The 19,813-nt window shown below is 45.7% G+C and overlaps 2 protein-coding genes across 5 annotated transcripts; both read right to left on the bottom strand.

Moving 5' to 3' along the window:
- Positions 1-1,154: 1,154 nt before the first annotated feature.
- Positions 1,155-4,038, bottom strand: Ubl4a (ubiquitin like 4A). Its single transcript, XM_021153806.3, has 4 exons — positions 3,860-4,038; positions 3,598-3,703; positions 3,146-3,354; positions 1,155-3,029 (listed from the first exon to the last, which is right to left on the bottom strand). Exons 1-4 carry the CDS (start codon positions 3,905-3,907, stop codon positions 2,919-2,921), a joined length of 474 nt encoding a protein of 157 aa, XP_021009465.1. The 5' UTR covers positions 3,908-4,038; the 3' UTR covers positions 1,155-2,918.
- A 316-nt stretch (positions 4,039-4,354) lies between these two features.
- Positions 4,355-8,970, bottom strand: Slc10a3 (solute carrier family 10 member 3). 4 transcript variants are annotated; one of them, XM_029473552.2, is made up of 3 exons: positions 8,842-8,970; positions 8,260-8,328; positions 4,355-6,460 (listed from the first exon to the last, which is right to left on the bottom strand). In XM_029473552.2, exon 3 carries the CDS (start codon positions 6,320-6,322, stop codon positions 4,901-4,903), a length of 1,422 nt encoding a protein of 473 aa, XP_029329412.1. In that variant the 5' UTR covers positions 6,323-6,460; positions 8,260-8,328; positions 8,842-8,970; the 3' UTR covers positions 4,355-4,900. The 4 variants fall into 4 exon arrangements, with proteins under 4 accessions (XP_029329412.1, XP_021009462.1, XP_021009463.1 ...); XM_021153803.3 differs by having other exon boundaries at positions 8,860-8,970; XM_021153804.2 differs by lacking the exon at positions 8,260-8,328.
- Positions 8,971-19,813: the final 10,843 nt, after the last annotated feature.

The following is a 19,813-nucleotide window of genomic DNA, read 5'->3' as shown; positions in this document are numbered from 1 at the left end:
GTTGCCATTCAGTTGTACATATACTTGTAGAATAAGGTTTCTGAGGACTCCTTGGCCTACCATACAGTGGGAACAACCTCCACCTTGTCCCTGTAGTGGCAGCGCTAATGGGCTCTTCCTTGTAGATGCCTGTCCTTGAGTTGCACTGGTGCCATCTCTTGCCTATGTTTTTGCCTTTGGCTCCTCTTTAAATTCCTCTGTGGTTGGTAAAGCTGACCCCTTGAGGTTGAGACCTCACTCTTTGTAAGCCCCTTTCTCTGGGCAGCCACCTCAATCATCCTTCCAGTATCTATGGCTCCCTGTTTACAGGTAACTCCTGGGCATAGCAGTATGGTTACATGAGCTCAGGGATAAAGCTATGCCTGGGTTGTGGATCATCCACTTCCCACATTTGGCAGTCATATAAGGATGAAATAAGTGCCCTGCATAGAAAAGGTTCGTAAGAATCCAATAGCTATCAAAAGGAGCCATCTTCTTGCTTTTCTGAGCTATTATAGGGGCCACAATGCATATTTTGTAGGCTCCTCACTTATCTCCATGTCCAATCTCATCTCTGTCTCTGACCTTCCACATACACAGCCATCTTAGCCTCCCAAGGCAACTAGATGACATTGAACCCCTTTCAGAACCCCTTCCTACATTTGTGAGTTTTCTGTTTCAGCCATAGCCTGATTCTTGAGGAACTCTCAATAATAGTTTCTTATTCTATAGGTAGCTACTTAGCAAAACCTGTCAATTGTCCCGTTATATAAACTCATCAAAACACTGCAAAGGTAAGCATTTTACAGGCATTTGGTACTCTGAATGAGAAGCATTGGCTCAAGAGACTCAGCAACATGTCTATAGTTTGTTTCTGCTTTTAGAAACTTTGAATGTTTTTGAATGAGTCTCTGAAATGCTCCTTGTCTGAGTCCCCATCCCTTCCTCCTCTACTATCTCCAAGGAAGTCATGTTCTTTCTGGTGGAATGTTTCCTGTAGTTGACAGTTGCCATCTGCACACACCAAGACATCACCAGGACATCCATTTATTTTTTCTCTCTGGTACAGCTCATATGTTCAGGAAAGAGACCCCAAGACTGGCCAAATAGTTGCTAATGGATAATCAACAACTTATTTTCCCATATTCCCAGCCCAAATATTACACAGGATTCAGTTCTGACCAATAAGAGACAGCATTTATTTGCTGGGGCATCTGAGACAGAAGCTATGCTACAGAAAGAAAGTGCTCCTCATTGGCAGTGAATGAAAGGTTTTGATGAAGCTGTAGACAGCTTTGATCCTTGGAAGTGGTGGTGGTGAGGATGAAGCAGATCCTGGAGAATTCAGAGGGAGGCGGGAAAAAAACCTGGATGTTTGGTGAAATTGTTCATCCACTGCCAGTACTCCTAGGCTTCTTCAGCTTTATAAGCCAGTAAATTTACTGTGTTTTTAAACCAATTACTGGAAACCAAAAGCAGTCTAGTTTATTAATAGAGTTCCTTTTGGTGAAATGACTCACAAGCATCTTTAGTGTTAATTTTACAAATACGTTCCCTGACTCAAAGTGAACAAGGTCACTGGTAAGCTTATTATCTGAGCTGGCACTCTGTACACATGTTCACAAGCAGGTCCCTGATATGATACCCCAGGTCTTAGGAGTACCAGGGTCTATCACCTGCACACCCCCTCAGGCCTCTATCATTTCTGTACAAGGACTCAAGATTTGACCGACAAGGTCTATGCAGGAGGCCCTTGGGCAAGAAAGGCAAGTGTAGCCCCAATAACATTCATAGCAGAGTGGCTTTCCTGGCAAAAGTAGAGGGGCAGTAGTGTCTTGCAGGTGGCTATCTTCCAGCTTGACTGCTCCCAGGGGGTCCTCCTCAAAGGAACTAGTACTTACTTACATGACCTTTAGCACCCAGGCATAGTTACAATAAAAAGAGGAATCACTGCCTTCAGCATACATAGCTTTCTCAGCACCCTGAGTTTCTTCTTAAGCAATGAAGGTGTGCAAAGTAAACGCCCCTGTATACAGGTGGCAGAGGAAGCATCTGTTTCACACTGTGGGTGAGCACTGGATAAGGAGACCAAGGCAGAGTGTTCTAGTTGTGACACTGCCTTTCTGAGTCACCTGTTGTCCCTCATGGGTGAGACCTACTTTCAGAAAGAGCCAAGCAAATAGGGTGCTCCAGAGATGAGCTATGCTACAAAGGCCCAGGATACTCCATCTAGTGGCCCATGCTTGGCTATCACTTCACTTTTGCTTTCTGAACACAAGGTGGAACTGCAGGTGATGAGAGCAGAGACTCCCACCTTGAACTGATAAAGGAGAAAGGAAACTTATTCAGGTCAGAGGAGTGCCTAACATGGGACACTCACTTTGGTTGGGGACCAAAGTGGCATAGAAACATGACTCAAACTATGATGGAGCTGGGGTATCTTTCTGATCCTCCAGCCCCTTAACCTGCTTGTCATTCAAGAGCACACTGGCTGCAGCAGTGGAGGGACCCTGGATAGCTAACACTTGGCCTCCTATAGAGTTTTGCCAAGGGACACACCAGAGGGCAGGTGACAGGAACTAGTGGCTTCCTGAGGGGGTCTTTTGAGGGTGTATGCTGAGTGGGCTAAATGGGAATACTAAGACCCATCTCTGAAAACAGCACACTCTTTCTTCTACAGAGGCACTTCTATAGGCTGGCTAGACTTGGACCCTGTCTGTCCCAAGCCATTGCTAGGTGTCTCTACAGTGCAGCCTCAACTTTGCTGTGGGAGGCAGAAGAGAACTCAGGCCATGTACTTTGAGTACCTAGCACCTAGCAAGAGCTGGATACATACCAGCTATTATTATCACTATGAGCCAAACTGCGACATGAGAACACATTTAATGCAACATGCAGCTGTGGCCTGACCTGGGATTTCTCCCCACAATCCCAGAATGCTATTTGCAGAACCCTTTTTCCATAGCCTCAGTCACTTCAGGGTGTAGAAAGCGGCTGGCCAAACGTTCGATGTCATCCAGTGTTAGGCGGCTCAAGGACCTGTCATAATCCTGAGGAGAGAAGACCAGGTATATTCAGAGGGTGCCAGTGGGGAAGGTGTATGCTGCATTAGGTAGGGGCAGGGGTAGAAACATTAAGATTGGAGGTCCAGCATTACTCATCTCACCCTCTGTAGTTGTTCCAGGACCCTGCTGGCATCTGCTACACTGAAGTGACGGGCCAGGACTTTGGAGATCAGCTGCCAGATGGGGGTGGCTGGGGAGTCGACCAGTCTGTGGGCAGACCCTTCTTCCAGTAGCACCTTCTCCAAAGGCTTAACAACTAGGTTGAGCTTAGAATTGGGCCCAATGTTGTAATCTGACAGTCGTTTTTCATCTGCCAAAGAGAGATTGGTGTGGTTCCTTCCTCACTGATGTGGAGGTGGCTGGGAAGCAATCCTGCCACAGACAGCCAGAGTGAAGCACTGCAGCATCTGGCTATGGGGTGGTGGGGTGGTGATGGCTCAGCTACTTTTCTGAGGTCCAGTGGCAGCCAGTGCCCCGATCCACTACACTGGCCTGTACATCCCGTCCCCCAGCTTTCTGTAAAGCTCCCTGGATGGCTCCTTTCCCTGGTTACCTGCTAGGGCCTTGCCCTTGAACAGCAGACGTTGCTGGCGCACAGGGACATTCAGCTTATCCGAGACCAGGTGCTTCAGTGTAGACACTAGCTCGTCCTCCGCCACCTGATCCGGCCGAGGTGGAGAGGCAAGGGCTCAGCCCGAATTCCCTGGGCGGTGAAGCCCTCGCACCCCCTCCTGAGGTCAGCTCTCCCAGCCTCCCCCACCCGCCCTCGCCCCCAGCGGCAGGAGTGAGTGCAGCAGCCTGCGGGGTGACTTTACCTGTAGGCTACATTCCCGGCCCTGGAGCGCCTTCACGGTCAGCTGCATGGTGTCCACGGCCCAGTCCACTACGGCCAACGCAAACACCAACGGTCCCCTGCCGCGCGCCGCCGCCCCGGAACCGCCCGCCGCCGCCGGAAGCCGTGAAAGGGGCGCGCCCGCCTCTTGGCTCCCGCCTGCGCATTCTTCAGTCCCGCCTCCCAGCCGTCGCTTCTGCCCCAGCCGTGCCTTGGGTAGAGTCCACCACCTGGGCTTAATGGCGCGGGGACTTGGGGATGCCCCGCCCACTGGGATCCAAGTGAGGTACCTGTGGGGCCAGGCTTGCTTAGTCTGGGAGCTGTGGCTTGAAAGGAAGGACCAGAATGTCAGCTTCCCTCAAGGCCTGCCTGTGCTAATTCCCACCCTGCTGGTGGACCAAGTCAGCGCAAACACGTGGTGGTGTCTCTCAGATACAGAAATGGTCCAGTCCTGCCTGCCATAGCTTAATGGCTTTCTACTTCCTTTCTAGTCTGGCTGCAAAAATATCCTGACTGAAGCTCGGAAGTAGTGGACTGAGACCTCTGCTCTCTTCACTCCTTATAGTGCAGAGGTCTGCCCTGTTAGGTAGGGCTGTTAGAGCAAAGCCTTTGTAGATCTGAGGATGCAGCTCAAAGGTACATGTCTACCATGTGTAAAACTGAGTGAGGAGGAGAAAGTGGGCTCTGTGCAGGGTCACCAAGTTTGTTCACTGTTCTGGCCCATATCTGCCCAGACACATTCTTCTTACCCCAATCCACAGGCTCCAAGGGACAGACTGGAAGGGACCCAAGCTTGCTTTTTTTTTGTTTTGTTTTGTTTTTGTTTTTTTGTTTTTTATTGAAATATATTTCTGGGCAATACCCAACTATCTAACTCAGCATGGCCTCTTTGGCACTGAAAGCTGGGGCGAAAAGGAGTAAAAAAATAAGCCTGGATTTGTCTTGAGTGCATAGTGCATGAGAACTAAAGGCCTTTGGTAAAGGAGTATGGGGGCTGGGGGTTATAAAACTTGATCCAGAGGGCTCAGGGAACAGGAAACAAGATGCTATAGATGAACTGGCCAATAACCAAAGCCAACATCTCGGAGGTACCACTCAGTGCCACAATGAAAGGGGCCTGAGAGGCATAGTCTGCTTGAAGGCGGCGCAGAGACAGCTGTAGCATGGCTAAGGCTAGCAGGCTGTTTTGCACCCCTACCTCAATGCTGACTGTTCTTCGCTGAGCCACTGGCAGCTTCAGGCAGATGGCCAGGCTGTAGCCCACCAAGAGGCCAACAATAGGCACTGTGAAACCCACTAGTACAATGGGTAACCTGACTCCCACTAGGATGAAGACCCCCATGTGGTAGGCCAGGAATAGGCCACCCAGGAGAAGTACAAAGCTGAAGGGCTTGATGACCTGTAGCAGTAGTTCAGAGAACTTGGGGAGCTTAGATTTGATCACCACACCCGCTGCTATGGGGATGGCAATAAACAGCAGGGTCCCCAATATCTTGGAGATGGGCACGTGGAGTGTTTCATGGATGCTGAGAAGGTAGCTGTAGATGGCTGATGAGAGTGGTAGGAAACCAGTGGCAGCTACTGTTGAGATGAAAGTCATGGAGATGGCCAGGGTGACATCTCCTCCAAGGAGGAGACTGAAGAGGTAGCTCCCTCCACCACCAGGTGATGAGCAGGTAATGATGAGGCCCAGAGCCAAGGCCTTGGGTAGCATGAAGACTTTGGCCATCAGGAAAGCATAGAAAGGCATGACCAGAAACTGGCCCAAGAGGCCCAACAGCATGGGTTGGGGGCTCTGTAGGAGCTCCTTCAAAACTTCAAGTTCCACTTTGCAACCAAATGAACACTTGTTGACAAAGATAAGAGGCAGAAGCAGGTAGAGTATTGGGTTCTCTGAGAAGTGGCCCAAGTTGGTGTTGAGAGCAGAAGGGAGGTCTTCAGCAGGTGACACCCTGATGCAGAAATCTCTCCGTTCTTCGATCAGCAGGGGTGGGGCCTCATAGAAATCCATGAGCTGGAGGTGGAGTGGGGCCAGCCCAGCTAGACCCGAGTGGATGCCTACCACAAAGCCACCTCCACTGCCCCAGGTTATGGCACTCACATTCTTAATGGTCAGCACCTCTGTGTCCAGGGATATAACCTTAAGTGTGGGGCTGGGGCCTGTCCCATTGGCCTGTCCAAAGTATTGGCTAGAGATCACAATGATACCCTCACTCTTCTCAGGGAAATCAAATTCTGTCACAGAGCCATCCCCAATACTCAAATAGTGACCACTTGTGTGGCCCAGAGCAGTACTGATGTTGGCACTGGCCATCACTTGGGCTCCCCATGGCAGGCTGATGAACACCAGTGCAGTTCCAAGCATGCCTATAAAACCTGTACAACCACCCTGTCCTCCCAGGCCAGGCAACTGCTGGGAGCTACCTCTGATTTTCCTGACCACCATGGCACTTCACAAAGGATAGTGTTTTCAGGCCTCTTGCGTCTTAGGGGGACACCCTTGCTTGTGCTGTTGGAATGTCCTGAGAAGAGTCCATGGGAAGGTCCTGGTCCTATATTTTCTTCCTTGATAGCAGGACTTTTCCTGAAAAGAGAAGGGGTAAAGTGGCTAATGAAGAGGAGAAACAGCAAGCTTAGGAGCATGGGGCTCTCAGACCTTTATCTCTAGGTTTGAAATAATGCTGGCCCTTGAATGTCATTCAGCCATCTCTTCTTTCAGCACAGCTGCCTCAAGCTTCTCAGCCCTCAAGAGGGGAAACCCCACTCAGGCTGCCAGATTACACGGACTTTCTTACGATGGTAACCTCATAGAGAAGTTCTAATACTGAGGGTTTTAGGAGAGCCATCTCTAATCCCGTCACCACTAGGCCATCCCACTCTCATTTCAAGATGCAAAGATACCACCATGGGAATGAACTAAATTGCCACCTGGAGGGGGTAAATACGGTGGCTCACTCCTGTCATCCCAGTATTTGGGAGGTGGAGCCAAGAGAATCAGGTGACTAAGATTATCCTTCAGTTATATAGCCAGTTCCAGGGCAGCCTGGGAGACTTGATAGTTCATTTTCAAACAAAGCAAATCAAATAAATGGCTTCCTGGGAGGTAGACAAAGAGACTGGCCAGATGAGAACAAAGGGTGCTGATCGGAACATTGGCTTGGGCCAGATCCAGGTCTTTAAAGAATAGAATAAGGGTGTCTAAGTGCCATTTGCCAGCTACAAAGTTTTAACAAAGTGATATGTGCAGTAAGTGAGTTCCAGAACCAAAGGCTGCTACTGACAAGCTGTGGCTATACATGTTGTTTCATTTGCCCTATAGTTATGAGATGGAAGTCCTGTGAGACACACACCCCTGCTTCTCAGGGGAGCTACAGTGGGACTTCAGTAGGAATACAGTAAGGATACTATAGGTATCCACTGAGCAACCTTCTCCTTTTTTTGTTTTTGCTTTGAGACAGGGTTTCTCTGTATAGCCCTGGCTGTCCTGGAACTCACTTTGTAGACCAGGCTGGCCTCGAACTCAGAAATCCGCCTGCCTCTGCCTCCTGAGTGCTGGGATTAAAGACGTGTGCCACCACGTCTGGTCATGAGCAAACTTCTCTTGTCAGAGCTCCCTGGTCTCAGAATTTGAGCTTTTATAGCTGCTGCTACATCTGAGAGTCTCTGCTTAGAGACTTCTCAATGTATTACCCTATCAGAGTCTTTTTGTTTGAGACAGGGTCTTTGTGTGTAGTCCTATTGGCCTGCAACTCACATGTAAACTAGGCTGGCCTTAAATTCTCAAAGATCTGCCTGCCTCTATCTCTCTCTCTTTTTTTTTTTTAAAGATTTATCTATTTATTATTATATGTAAGTACACTGTAGCTGTCTTCAGACACACCAGAAAAGGGCATCAGATCTCATTACGGATGGTTGTGAGCCACCATGTGGTTGCTGGGATTTGAACTCTGGACCTTAGGAAGAGCAGTCGGGTGCTCTTACCCCACACTCTATCTCTTTTGTGCTGTAATTAAAGGTGTAGGTTATCACATTCAGCCTTACCAGAGTCCTGTTGTTGTTGCTGCTGCTGCTGTTGAGACAGTTCTTCCCTGTGTAGTCTTAGCTAACCTGGAATTCACTATGTAGACCAGGCTGGAACTCAGATCCACCAGCCCAAGTGCTGGGATAAAGGTGTGCACGACCTACCAGAGTTTTAAACTTACAGTGAACCTGAGTATTTCTAAGGGTAGAGTAACATGGGGCGAAAGGAGAGGTCTGCCTCCTTCCCTTTCTCAACTGGATAGTCAACACCTTTGTATTATCATCTGCTAGAATTGGGGCAACTTGATGGCAGTGGATATAGCAGGTTTTACATTATGATGATTTTGAGTATGGGTCACTTACCCTGGGGGCCCTGGTCCAGCCTTGAATCTCACTGATGAAGAGGGAGGCAGGAAAACCAGAGTAAGGTAACTAGTCAAGTAGAGAGGAAAAGATGTAGGCATCAGAGTAGTGTGAGCCAGTTAAGGGAAAGACTAAGGACCATCCACCCATACCCCATCCTACCAGCAGGATTAGTGGACCATAGTGGATCACTGCAAGAGGGATTTGGTCCCTATCCTACACCTCTGCTGATAGAGTTGCTGGAAGAGTTAGAGTAAACACACTCCAAGGCTGAGTGAGGAAGCAATACCATCCGGAAGTTTTTTTTTTTTTTTTTTTTTTTTTCACAGCAGCAAAGTATAGGGGCTGAAGGATCTGAAGGATAACTAGCAATGATGACCAGGTCTCCTCCGCACCTGACAGTCCAGGGCTTGTCAGGTGGCTAGAGAAGTTAGGAAGGGCTTACAACCCCCACGGGCAGTCTTGGGTTCTGAAGAGCCTCCACGTCACAACCGCACCCGCAAGACCTTTCGCTGGGTCTGGCCAGAGCTGGTGATCACGGACTGCGGACGGAGCCACAAGTCACCTCCCATCCTCACCTACCTGGTTGAAGTCTCTCACCTGCTTCCGTTGTCACAGAGCTCCTCACAAGTAGTGGCCCTGGCCGGCAAACGCCGGCAAGTGAGGCCCGCCCTGACCGGGCCTGGTCCCGCCCCCACAGGCTCCGCCCCACCAAGGCTCCATCTGCGTGCTAGGACTCCGCCCTCTCACAAAAGCACTCGCCCCTGGCGGGCTTGTGTCGGGTTCCCAACGGATGTGACGTTTCTGGAAGCGACAAGCTGGCCCTACCACGTGAGACCTGACTGCCTAAGTCACTGGTATTGGCATGTGGGGCAATAAGTACATTCTTGTGTGGTTACCTCCTCAGATAAAAGTGGGTGATGGGAATATGTCAGAGGACATTAAACTGATACTAAATTAAAGGTCATGTGGTGATTGAAGTGATGGCTCAGTGAGTGTTTAGTACCTTTTCAGGACTCTGGTTCGACTTCACATCACCTACTTAGCAGCTTGCAGCCGCCTGTGACTACAGTTCAGGAGATTTAATACCCTCTTCTTGCCTCTGCCCATACTGGATGCATATGGTGCACATACAAACATACAGCCAAACATATACATATGTCATTTTTTAAAAAGGTGACTTGTATGCAGGTGGTTCTGTTATTGCCGTATCTGCCCCCCGCCCCCTTCTTTTTCCTTTTTTCCAAGACAGTTTTTCTCTGAACATCCCTGGCTGTCCTGGAACTCACTCTGTAGACCAGGCTGGCCTCAAATTCAGAAACCCACCTGCCTCTGCCTCCTGAGTGCTGGGATTAAAGGCATGCACCACCACTGGCCAGCTTGCTTCTCTTTTTTTGAAGTGTACAAAATAAACTTGTTTATCTTATTGTTTTGATCTCTTTCTTTCTTTCTTTCTTCCTTTTTAATGAGGCTTAGAGACAGAAGCAGGCAAATTGCTGAGGTCAAGGCTAGCTAGGTCTACTGAGAGAGTTCCAGGCCAGCTGTCCAGGGCCACACAGAGAATTCCTGTGTTTAAAAGTCTATAAAATAATGAGGCTTCTGAGATGGCTCAGTTGGTAAAAGCACTTGAGGCCTCTCAACACTACATGTTCAATGGAGGGAAAGAACTGACTCCTAGAAGTTGTCCTCTGACCTACATGAGTACTCATACACAAACTATAAATACACATTTTTTTTTGGTTTGGTTTTTTTGAGACAGGGTTTCTCTGTGTAGCCCTGGCTGTCCCAGAACTCACTCTGTAGACCAGGCTGGCTTGGAACTCAGAGATCTGCCTGATTTGCTTCTTGAGTGCTGGGATTAACATGGTGCAGGACGATTGGATATTTAAGGCCAGTTTATCTTTTTTTTTTTTTTTTTTTTTTTTTTTTTTTGGTTTTTCGAGACAGGGTTTCTCTGTGTAGCCCTGGCTGTCCTGGCACTCACTTTGTAGACCAGGCTGGCCTCGAACTCAGAAATCCGCCTGCCTCTGCCTCCCGAGTGCTGGGATTAAAGGCGTGCGCCACCACGCCCGGCTCCAGTTTATCTTTTTAAAATATATATTTGAAAAATAAATAAGGACGTGTGATGGCCCAACCTGTAGTTGGGTCCAACCAGCAAAGGGAAGTGGAGAGAGGAGTTTGATACCACCCTCACCTATATAGCATGTTTAAAGCCAGCCTGAGCTATAGGAGACCTTACAACAAACAACTGCTAGAGAAAGGGAGTTGAGGGGTGGATATGATATAAATGCATTTATTGATATATGAAATTACTGAATAATACATAATTTAAAAGCCAAGAAAGCCAGGCGGTGGTGGCCCACGCCTTTAATTCCAGCACTTGGGAGGCAGAGGCAGGCAGATTTCTGAGTTCAAGGCCAGCCTGGTCTACACAGAGAAACCCTGTCTCGAAAAACCAAAGAGAGAGAGAGAGAGAGAGAGAGAGAGAGAGAGAGAGAGAGAGAGAGAGAGAGAGAGAGAGAGAGAGGAGTGAGGAGTTTTAGGATTTTTTTCCCTCCATATCCCCAACCACCCAACCACGTGTCTTTGCACTTCCAAATTTGTAAGCAATGGGTTTCTCTCACACCAGTGGCAGAGGTTCATTTCTATGGGGATCAAATCCAGGTCTTGTTTTTTTGTTGTTGTTGTTGGCTTTTTTGTTGTTTTGGTTTTTGGTTTTTTCGAGACAGGGTTTCTCTCTGTAGCCTTGACTATCCTGGAACTCACTCTGTAGACCAGGCTGACCTCGAACTCAGAAATTCACCTGCCTCTGCCTCCCAAGTGCTGGGATTAAAGGCGTGCACCTGGGGCTGGTGAGATGGCTCAGTGGGTAAGAGCACCCGGCTGCTCTTCCGAAGGTTCGGAGTTCAAATCCCAGCCACCACATGGTGGCTCACAACCATCCGTAAGGAGATCTGACTCCCTCTTCTGGAGTGTCTGAAGACAGCTACAGTGTATTTACATATAATAAATAAATAAATCTAAAAAAAAAAAAAAAAAGGCGTGCACCACCATTGCCCAGCCAAACCCGGGTCTTAATGCAAACTTGACAACACTCTATGACTGAAATATACCACAAGCTCCAAGAGGTTCTTTAGCTTTATGTATTTTTTATTTTTCTAAAAAGATACTTATTTTTACATTATGTATGCATGTATGTGTCTGAGTAATATCTCTTTTTACCTTACAAGTAAATAACAATAATTTTGATGTTACATTAAAATATTTGTTTTTTAAAAATACATTTGGGCTGGTGAGATGGCTCAGCAGGTAAGAACACTGACTGCTCTTCCAAAGGTCCTGAGTTCAAATGCCAGCAACCACATGGTGGCTCACAACCATCTGAATGAGACATGGCACCCTCTTCTGGTGTGTCTAAAGATAGCTACAGTGTACTTACATATAATAATAAATAAATCTTTTAAAAATACATTTATCAGCCGGGCGGTTGGTCCCAGCACTTGGAACGCAGAGGCAGGCAGATTTCTGAGTTTGAGGCCAGCCTGGTCTACAGAGTGAGTTCCAGGACAGCCAGAAATATACAGAGAAACCCTCTCTGGAAAAAACAAAAAAACAAAAAACAAAAAAACAAAAAACAAAAAAACAAACCAAAAAAACCCCCACATTTATCTGGGACTGGAGAGACTGCTCAGTGATTAAAAGCACAGACTTCTCTTTTAGAAGACCTGAACTTGCATCATGTCAGGTGGCTCCCTACTGCCTATAACTCCAGCTCCAGGGGATCCAATGACCTCTTATCATTGGCCTTATTAGGTACTACATGCCTATGGACAAACTCATACACACTCTGTTGTATGACATTATTCCTGGATAGACTTAAACAAATGTCTACTTACCCCAGATACAGAACCAACAACAGACTAAAGTGAAGATACGTGGACTTTATTGGGGTTACTTACAGGAATATGGGTGAGGAGTTACTTACAGGAGCAGAAATGACTCAAAGATGGCTCCATTACCAAAGCCTACTCCTGTATGGATAACAGTTCATGAATGCTGGAAACCTACAGCATACTGTACATCTGCAGGCAGCTCAGTAAGTCAGAGGGTGTTCTTTTTCTTTTTTTAAAGATTTATTTATTATGTGTAAGTACACTGTAGCTGTCTTCAGACACCCCAGAAGAGGGCATCAGATCCCACTACAGATGGTTGTGAGCCACCATGTGGTTGCTGGGAATTGAACTCAGGACCTCTGGGTGAGCTGTCTCTCTGGAGCCATCTCTCCAGCCCGAGGGTGTTCTTTTTCAGTGGTTCAGTTGGTGTTAGCTTCTACTAGCAGCTCATCTGGTGTCTCTGCTTCTTTCAGGCTGCTATGTTTTTTTTTCTAGACTGCCAGGTCTGAGCAGCTCAACCAGTCTGAGAATATCTCTCAACAGTTTTTATTGCTTCTGTACTCTTAGAGATGGAGGAGTAGAGTGAATCTGGTCAGTTTCAGGGGCTTTCTGAAGTTATTTTGAGCTGTTTACTTTCTTTCTAAACTAATTTCCTTTCATTATGGAATGTTTCACTCTCTGAGGAAACTTCTCCATAACACATATACATATACACAATTTAAAAATAAAAATTTTAAAAAGCATTAAATATACATTCATCTGGCAGCTGGAGAGAGAGATGGTTCAGTGGTTAAGAGCATGTATTGCTCTTGCAGAGGATCTGAGTTTGGCTCCCAGTACCCACACCAGGCCTGTAACTCCAGTTATAGGAGATCTGATGCCCCCGTCTGGACTTTGAAATCACCTGCAATCATGTGCACATACTCCTACAAAGACACACACATATAATTTAAAAATAATAAATCTGAGACCATAAATGCATTTTTTTGTTTGTTTGTTTGTTTCGAGACAGGGTTTCTCTGTGTAGCCCTGGCTGTCCTGGAACTCACTTTGTAGACCAGGCTGGCCTCGAACTCAGAAATCCACCTGCCTCTGCCTCCCGAGTGCTGGGATTAAAGGCATGCACCACCACGCCCGGCCCCCATAAATGCATTTTAAAATCTATTATCAGTTACATTTATTTAATGGATAGTTTCAGGCTCAGAAATCTCTCTTTATGGGCTGGAGAGATCGCTCAGTGGTTAAGAGCACCGACTGCTCTTCTGAAGGTCCTGAGTTCAAATCCCAGCAATCACATGGTGGCTCACAACCATCCGTAATGAGATCTGACGCCCTCTTCTGGTGCATCTGAAGACAGCTAAAGTGTACTTAGATATAATAAATAAATCTTAAAAAAAATTTAAAAAGGTACAACGCTCTTTTGTATATGGTCAAACTGGGTAAAGTGTTTTCCTAGCTCACTTGTGGCTACTATCAGAGGATTTTTTCTAATAAAACCAATAAGCTAACTGCCACTTGTATGCCGTTCCATAGAACCTCTTACTGCTGGAACAGCCATGTTTAGACTCTTATTTATTTTTGAGACAAAATTTCAGAGCTGGCATTAAACTTTTAATGTAGCTGACCTTGAACTTTGTTTGAATCCTTCTGCTTGCATCACCACAACACAAAAACCCGTTTATATAGTGCTGAGGATCAAATTCAGTACTTGTTCATACTAGGCAAGCACTCCACCAACTGACCTACAGCTACAGCCCTGAAATTCATTGCAAAACAATTTTAAAGTGTATTTTAAAAATATTTTTATGTGTCTGCTTGCATGAGTTTACATGTACTATGTGTAGGCAGGAACTCTCTGAGGTGTTGGATCTCCTGGAATTGGAGTTACAAATGGTTGTGAACTGCCACCAGATTGCTGGTAAATGAACCCAGCTCCTCTGGAAGAGCCGTAAGTACTCTATCTCCCCAGCCCATATTGTGTGTTTTATAAAATTCAAATTAGTATACACATATCTATCTATCTATCTATCTATCTATCTATCTATCTATCTATCTGTCTGTCTGTCTGTCTATGAATGATATACAAGAAAATATGCCGGGCGGTGGTGGCGCACGCCTTTAATCCCAGCACTTGGGAGGCAGAGGCAGGCGGATTTCTGAGTTCGAGGCCAGCCTGGTCTACAAAGTGAGTTCCAGGACAGCCAGGGCTATACAGAGAAACCCTGTCTCGAAAAACCAAAAAAAAAAAAAAAAAAAAAAAAAAAAAAAAGAAATCCACCTGCTTCTGCGTGGGCCACCACGCCCCGCCACATTATGATTCTTTTTTTTTTTTTTTAAAAGATTTATTTATTATATGTAAGTACACTGTAGCTGTCCTCAGACACTCCAGAAGAGGGCGCCAGATCTTGTCGCGGATGGTTGTGAGCCACCATGTGGTTGCTGGGACTTGAACCTTCAGAAGAGCAGTCGGGTGCTCCTACCCACTGAGCCATCTCACCAGCCCCCACATTATGATTCTTAATGCAAACTTATAGTTATGAAGTAGCAATGAAAATAATTTTATGGTTCGGATCACCACAACATGAAGAACTGTATTAAGAGGTTACAGGATATGCCATTGTGGTGGTGGCACACATTTTTAATCCCAGCACTCAGGAGGCAGAGGCAGGTGGAACTCTGAGTTCGAATCCAGCCTGATCTACAGTGTGAATTCTAGGACAGCCAGGGATATACAGAAAAACCCGTCTCAAAAAAACCAAAAAACCAAAAAGCCAAAAACCAAACCAAAACAAAAAGGTTGCAGCATTAGGAATGTTGAGAAGTAGTGCTCTAAGGGGTTTGATGTAAGCCGGGCGTGGTGGCGCACGCCTTTAATCCCAGCACTTGGGAGGCAGAGGCAGGCAGATACTACAAAGTGAGTTCCAGGACAGCCAGAGCTATACAGAGAAACCCTGTCTCGGGGAAAAAAAAAAAAGGGGGGGGGGTTTGATGTGTGAATGATCATACACATTTACAGCTAGGAGTTACAATTACACTTGTAATCCTAGCAAAAAGGGAGAGCTGAGACAAGGAGGATCAGTTTGAGGTCAGCTCCTAAATTAGTGAGCTTCAGGCAGCATGGTTTTAGAGTGAGATTTTGTCTCAAAATGAAAAACAAAAACAAAAACCTAGGAGCTAGGGAGATGGTTCAATGGGTAAGAACACTTTCTCTATAGTAATGTGGATCTAAATTTGAATCCCCAACACTCCTATAAAAAAATCCAAAGATGGCTGCATGTGTTTGTAACCTCAGTGTTGGGGTGGGTGGAGACAGATGGATTCCAGGAGTTTGCTGGCCAGACAGCCTCGCCAAAACAGTAAACTTCAGATTTAGTGAGATACGAATCTGAATATGAAATGAATATGAAAATGTCTTAAAGAAATAATGCAGAGTGATAGATGAAGGGATCTCATGTCCCCAGACCTCTCTGGCTTTGACACATGGCACACATGGGCGTGCAACACACACACACACACACACACACACACACACACAGAGAGAGAGAGAGAGAGAGAGAGAGAGAGAGAGAGAGAGAGAGAGAGAGAGAGAGAGAAATAAACAAAACTTTGAATATGCTTGGCCCAGGGAGTGGCATTATTAGGAGGTGTGACCTTGTTGGAGGAATTGTGTCACTGTGGGTGTGGGCCATGAGACCCTCCTCCTAACCATGTGGGAACCACTCTTCTCTTAGAAGCCTTCAGATGAAGATGTAGAACTCTCAGCTCCTCCATTGCCATGCCTGCCTGGATGCTGCCATGCTCCTGCCTTGATGATAATGGATTAAACCTCTGAACCTGTAAGCCAGCCCCAATTAAATGTTGTCCTTATATAAGAGTTACCTCGGTCACGGTGTCTGTTCACAGCAGTAAAACAAGACACTCAGTTAACATTCTTAAAGCAAATGGACAAAATTTGGGCCTGGAAGATAGTTAAATTGAGCACAAATACCCAATTTCAATCTTCAGAACAAGGGGGTACATGTTTGTAATTTCAGTGATGGGAAGATAAAGACAGGAGGATCCCTGGGGCTCACTGGCCAGCCAGTTTAGTTTCCTTGGTGAATTCCAGGCCAATGAGAGACTGTTTCTTAGAAAACAAGGTGGGAAGCCGGGCGTGGTGGTGCATGCTTTTAATCCCAGCACTAGGGAGGCAGAGGCAGGCGGATTTCTGAGTTCGAGGCCAGCCTGATCTACAAAATGAGTTCCAGGACAGCCAGGGCTATACAGAGAAACCCTGTCTCGAAAAACAAAACAAAAACAAAAACACACAAAAAAAAAAAAAAGAAAAGAAAAAGAAAACAAGGTGGGAATCAATGGGATTGTTCAGTGGATCAAGGTGCCTGCCACCAAGCATGATGACCTGAGTTTGATCCCTGGCAGGGACTTATATGACGGAAGAAGAGAACCCATTCTCTCAAGTTGTCTTCTGACATACACAGATACAAACATACACATACACTTATACACATACAAAGTAAATTGAAATGTAATTAAAATATTTAAAAATTTTAAATATTAGAAAGTATTTAAAAATTAACTCTATATATGTACACACACACACACACACACACACACACGGACTAGAGAGGTGGCTCAGAGCACTGGCTTCTCTGTAACTTCAGTTCCAGGTGATCAGACGCTTTTTCTACCAGCACAGGGAACAGAAATAGTACACAAAGATATGTGCAGACAAGATGCACAAACACATAAAAATAAAATTAAGATATGAAAAAGCATTCCTGCTTAAAAAATTAAGGTGGCAAGTAATCGAAGAAAACACCGAAAGCTGACCTCTGGCCTCTATACACCTGTGCATTTGTACCCCACCCCATATACCCTAACAAGGTGGACAGCACTGGAGGAACAACACCTAAAGTTGTCTCCTGGCTTCCTCTTGTATGTGTGCATACACACATCCCCCCTCACACACACACAAAGACAAAGATTGGACAGTTATAATTGTCTGGGATGCACATTAGGGTTTCTGCCCGTCTAGCTAATAGTAAGCATATTTAGTGAGATTCCGCTTCATCTGGAAGTAAGCTGCTAACCCAGCGAGCCTACTCATCTTGTTCCTAACCTCTAGGTCCTGTTGTAGCTCTCCTATACTCACCAGGGCCCTTTAACTTTTTTGTACAATGGCAATAGTGACAAGACTTTCTAGGGTTGTGTGAACTTTGTAAGCAAGTTGTATAAAACTAAAATCTTGAAAGAATAAGCTGAGACTTGTTTGACCTCCCTTGGGAGCATTCTAAGTGTAGCAGAGGCAATACTGGCTACATTGTGGAAGCAGGTAAAAGGTGTACTGGATTTCTATTCTCTCTATACCTTGAGTTTTTTTTTTAATTTCCATAATAGAATCAAGAGACAAATACATTTTGATAATCGTGGATATATATTATTATCTGATTTTGTCAAAACACAAAGAATGTGGGCCTATGAGATGGCTCAGTGGGTAAAGGCCTGAGTTTGATCTCTAGGACTCATATGAAGGAAGAAAAGAATCAATTCCTGAAAGTTGTCCCCTGATTTTCATACATATGCACAGAAAATAAACACATGTAAAAAGATTAAAAAGTACAAACATCAAAGAATATCATAGCAAACATGATATAAAAAACACTTATTATGACCAACAGGAGTCTGATGGGCAGTTTCTGTAATTTTCACTCAGTTTTCTATGAACTTAAAATGGCTCAAAGAAAGAAAGTCTTTTGAAAAGGGGACAACAGAATTGTAATTTTCTTTTGGCAGTGCTGGGGAAAGAACATAAGACCACTGAGCCCCCAGAATATATTTCAGAATCTGGTACAGAGAGGCTGGAAGAGTGTTTAGTTTCTAAAGTACTTGCTGTGCAAGCATGTGGACCTGAGTTTGACCCCAGAACCCACATAAATAAAAAAGACAACCCGGTGTGGTAGCGCATGCCTTTAATCCCAGAATTGGGGAGGTAGAGGCAGGTGGATTTCTGAGTTCGAGGCCAGCCTGGTCTACAGAGTGAGTTCCAGGGCTATACAGAGAAACCCTGTCTCGAAAAACAAAACAAAACAAAACAAAACAAAACAAAAAGAGAGAGAGAGAGAGAGAAAGGCATCGTAGCAGTGTTGCGGAGGCAGACATAGGTGCATAGGTGGATACCTGGAATTTAAGTGGCTATTCCTGGTTGTCAACTTGAATATATTTGAAATGAACTACAATCCAGAATTGGAAGGCTCACCAGTGACCCTTATCTGGAGGCTGGGAGATAGAAGTTTCTGATCTGGATCTTGGTATGGAGATCTTGAGGCATAGTGGCTATGGATTCCAGAAGATTAAATCTCCGAGTTCAAGATCATCTGGGATTAAAGGTGTGGTGGAACACACCTAAAGTGTGGTGGGTGGAACACACCTTTAATCTGGGATACACCATTCATCTGGAGACAATATAAGGACATTGGAAGAAGGGAGTCTTGCTCTTGCTCCCTTGCCTGCTTGCCATGTGGGACTGAGTAACTGCTAGATCCTTGGACTTCCATTCACAGCTACTACTGAACCATTGTTGGGAACTGGACTGCAGACTCTAAGTCATCAATAAATTCCTTTACTATATAGAGACTATCCTATCCATAAGTTCTGTGACTCTAGAGAACCCTGACTAATACAAGGCCTTACACCTAATTTGGAGTTCCAGGCCATTTGAATGAACAAACTCAGTGGAATGTGGTGGCACATGCCTTTCACCCAAGGACTTGGGGGACAGAAACAGGCAGATCTTTGTGAGTTACAGGACAGCCAGGACCACATGAGACATTTCTAAAACAACAAAACAAGTAACTAATGCTAGGCTTGACACCTGCCTTTAATTTCAACGGTTGGGAAGTAGAGGTAGGAGGATATTTGCAAGTTCCAGGTCAGACAGAACTACAGTGAGACCCTGTTTAACAAGCAAAACTCTCTCCAAAAAAACAGCAACAAACTCCACCAAAAACCCAAACCAAATAAAGACAGCATTTGAAGGACACTCAAGGTTGACTTCTGGCCTCCATATGAATGCACACAAACATGAATCCATATGAGTACACCTGCACAAACACACAGGCACACACAGAGTTCAGTATAGACTTAGAGGGCTGGGTGTTAGCTATTATCACCACTACATCTGAGACAAAGAGCTGAGCCCTGCTGACTTTCCTGCTTGACTCTGTTAGTCTTGGATATACAACTATCTCTTCCCTAGCATGCCTCTCCTGGGCACCCCATACCTCTAAACCAGCATATTCCCGCCATCAATTACTTCCATTCTTTTTCTTTTTTCTTTCTTAACATTTACTTACTTGTGTATGTGCATGCACATGTCTAACATATGGTCAGAGGACAACTTGCAAAAGTTGCTTCTCTCCTTCTAGCATGGGTTCTAGGGATCACCAGGTTTGGCAGCAGGTACATTTATCTAATAAGCCATCCCACCCTTATGGATGCAGCACCTCATGTACTCCAGGATGTCCTGGAATTTGCTAAGTAGTCACAGTTTGATTTGAACTTTTGATCCTTCTCCTTCACTCCACTTCTGTACTGGCTAGTTTTGTCTCAACCTGACACAGCTGGAGTTATCACAGAGAAAAGAGCTTCAGTTGAGGAAATGC

Source organism: Mus caroli, unplaced genomic scaffold (assembly GCF_978045245.1).
Source record: "Mus caroli unplaced genomic scaffold, Mus_caroli_1 scaffold_5, whole genome shotgun sequence".
NCBI classification, from domain to species: Eukaryota; Metazoa; Chordata; class Mammalia; order Rodentia; family Muridae; genus Mus; species Mus caroli.
This window is presented reverse-complemented; position numbering and strand designations above follow the sequence as displayed.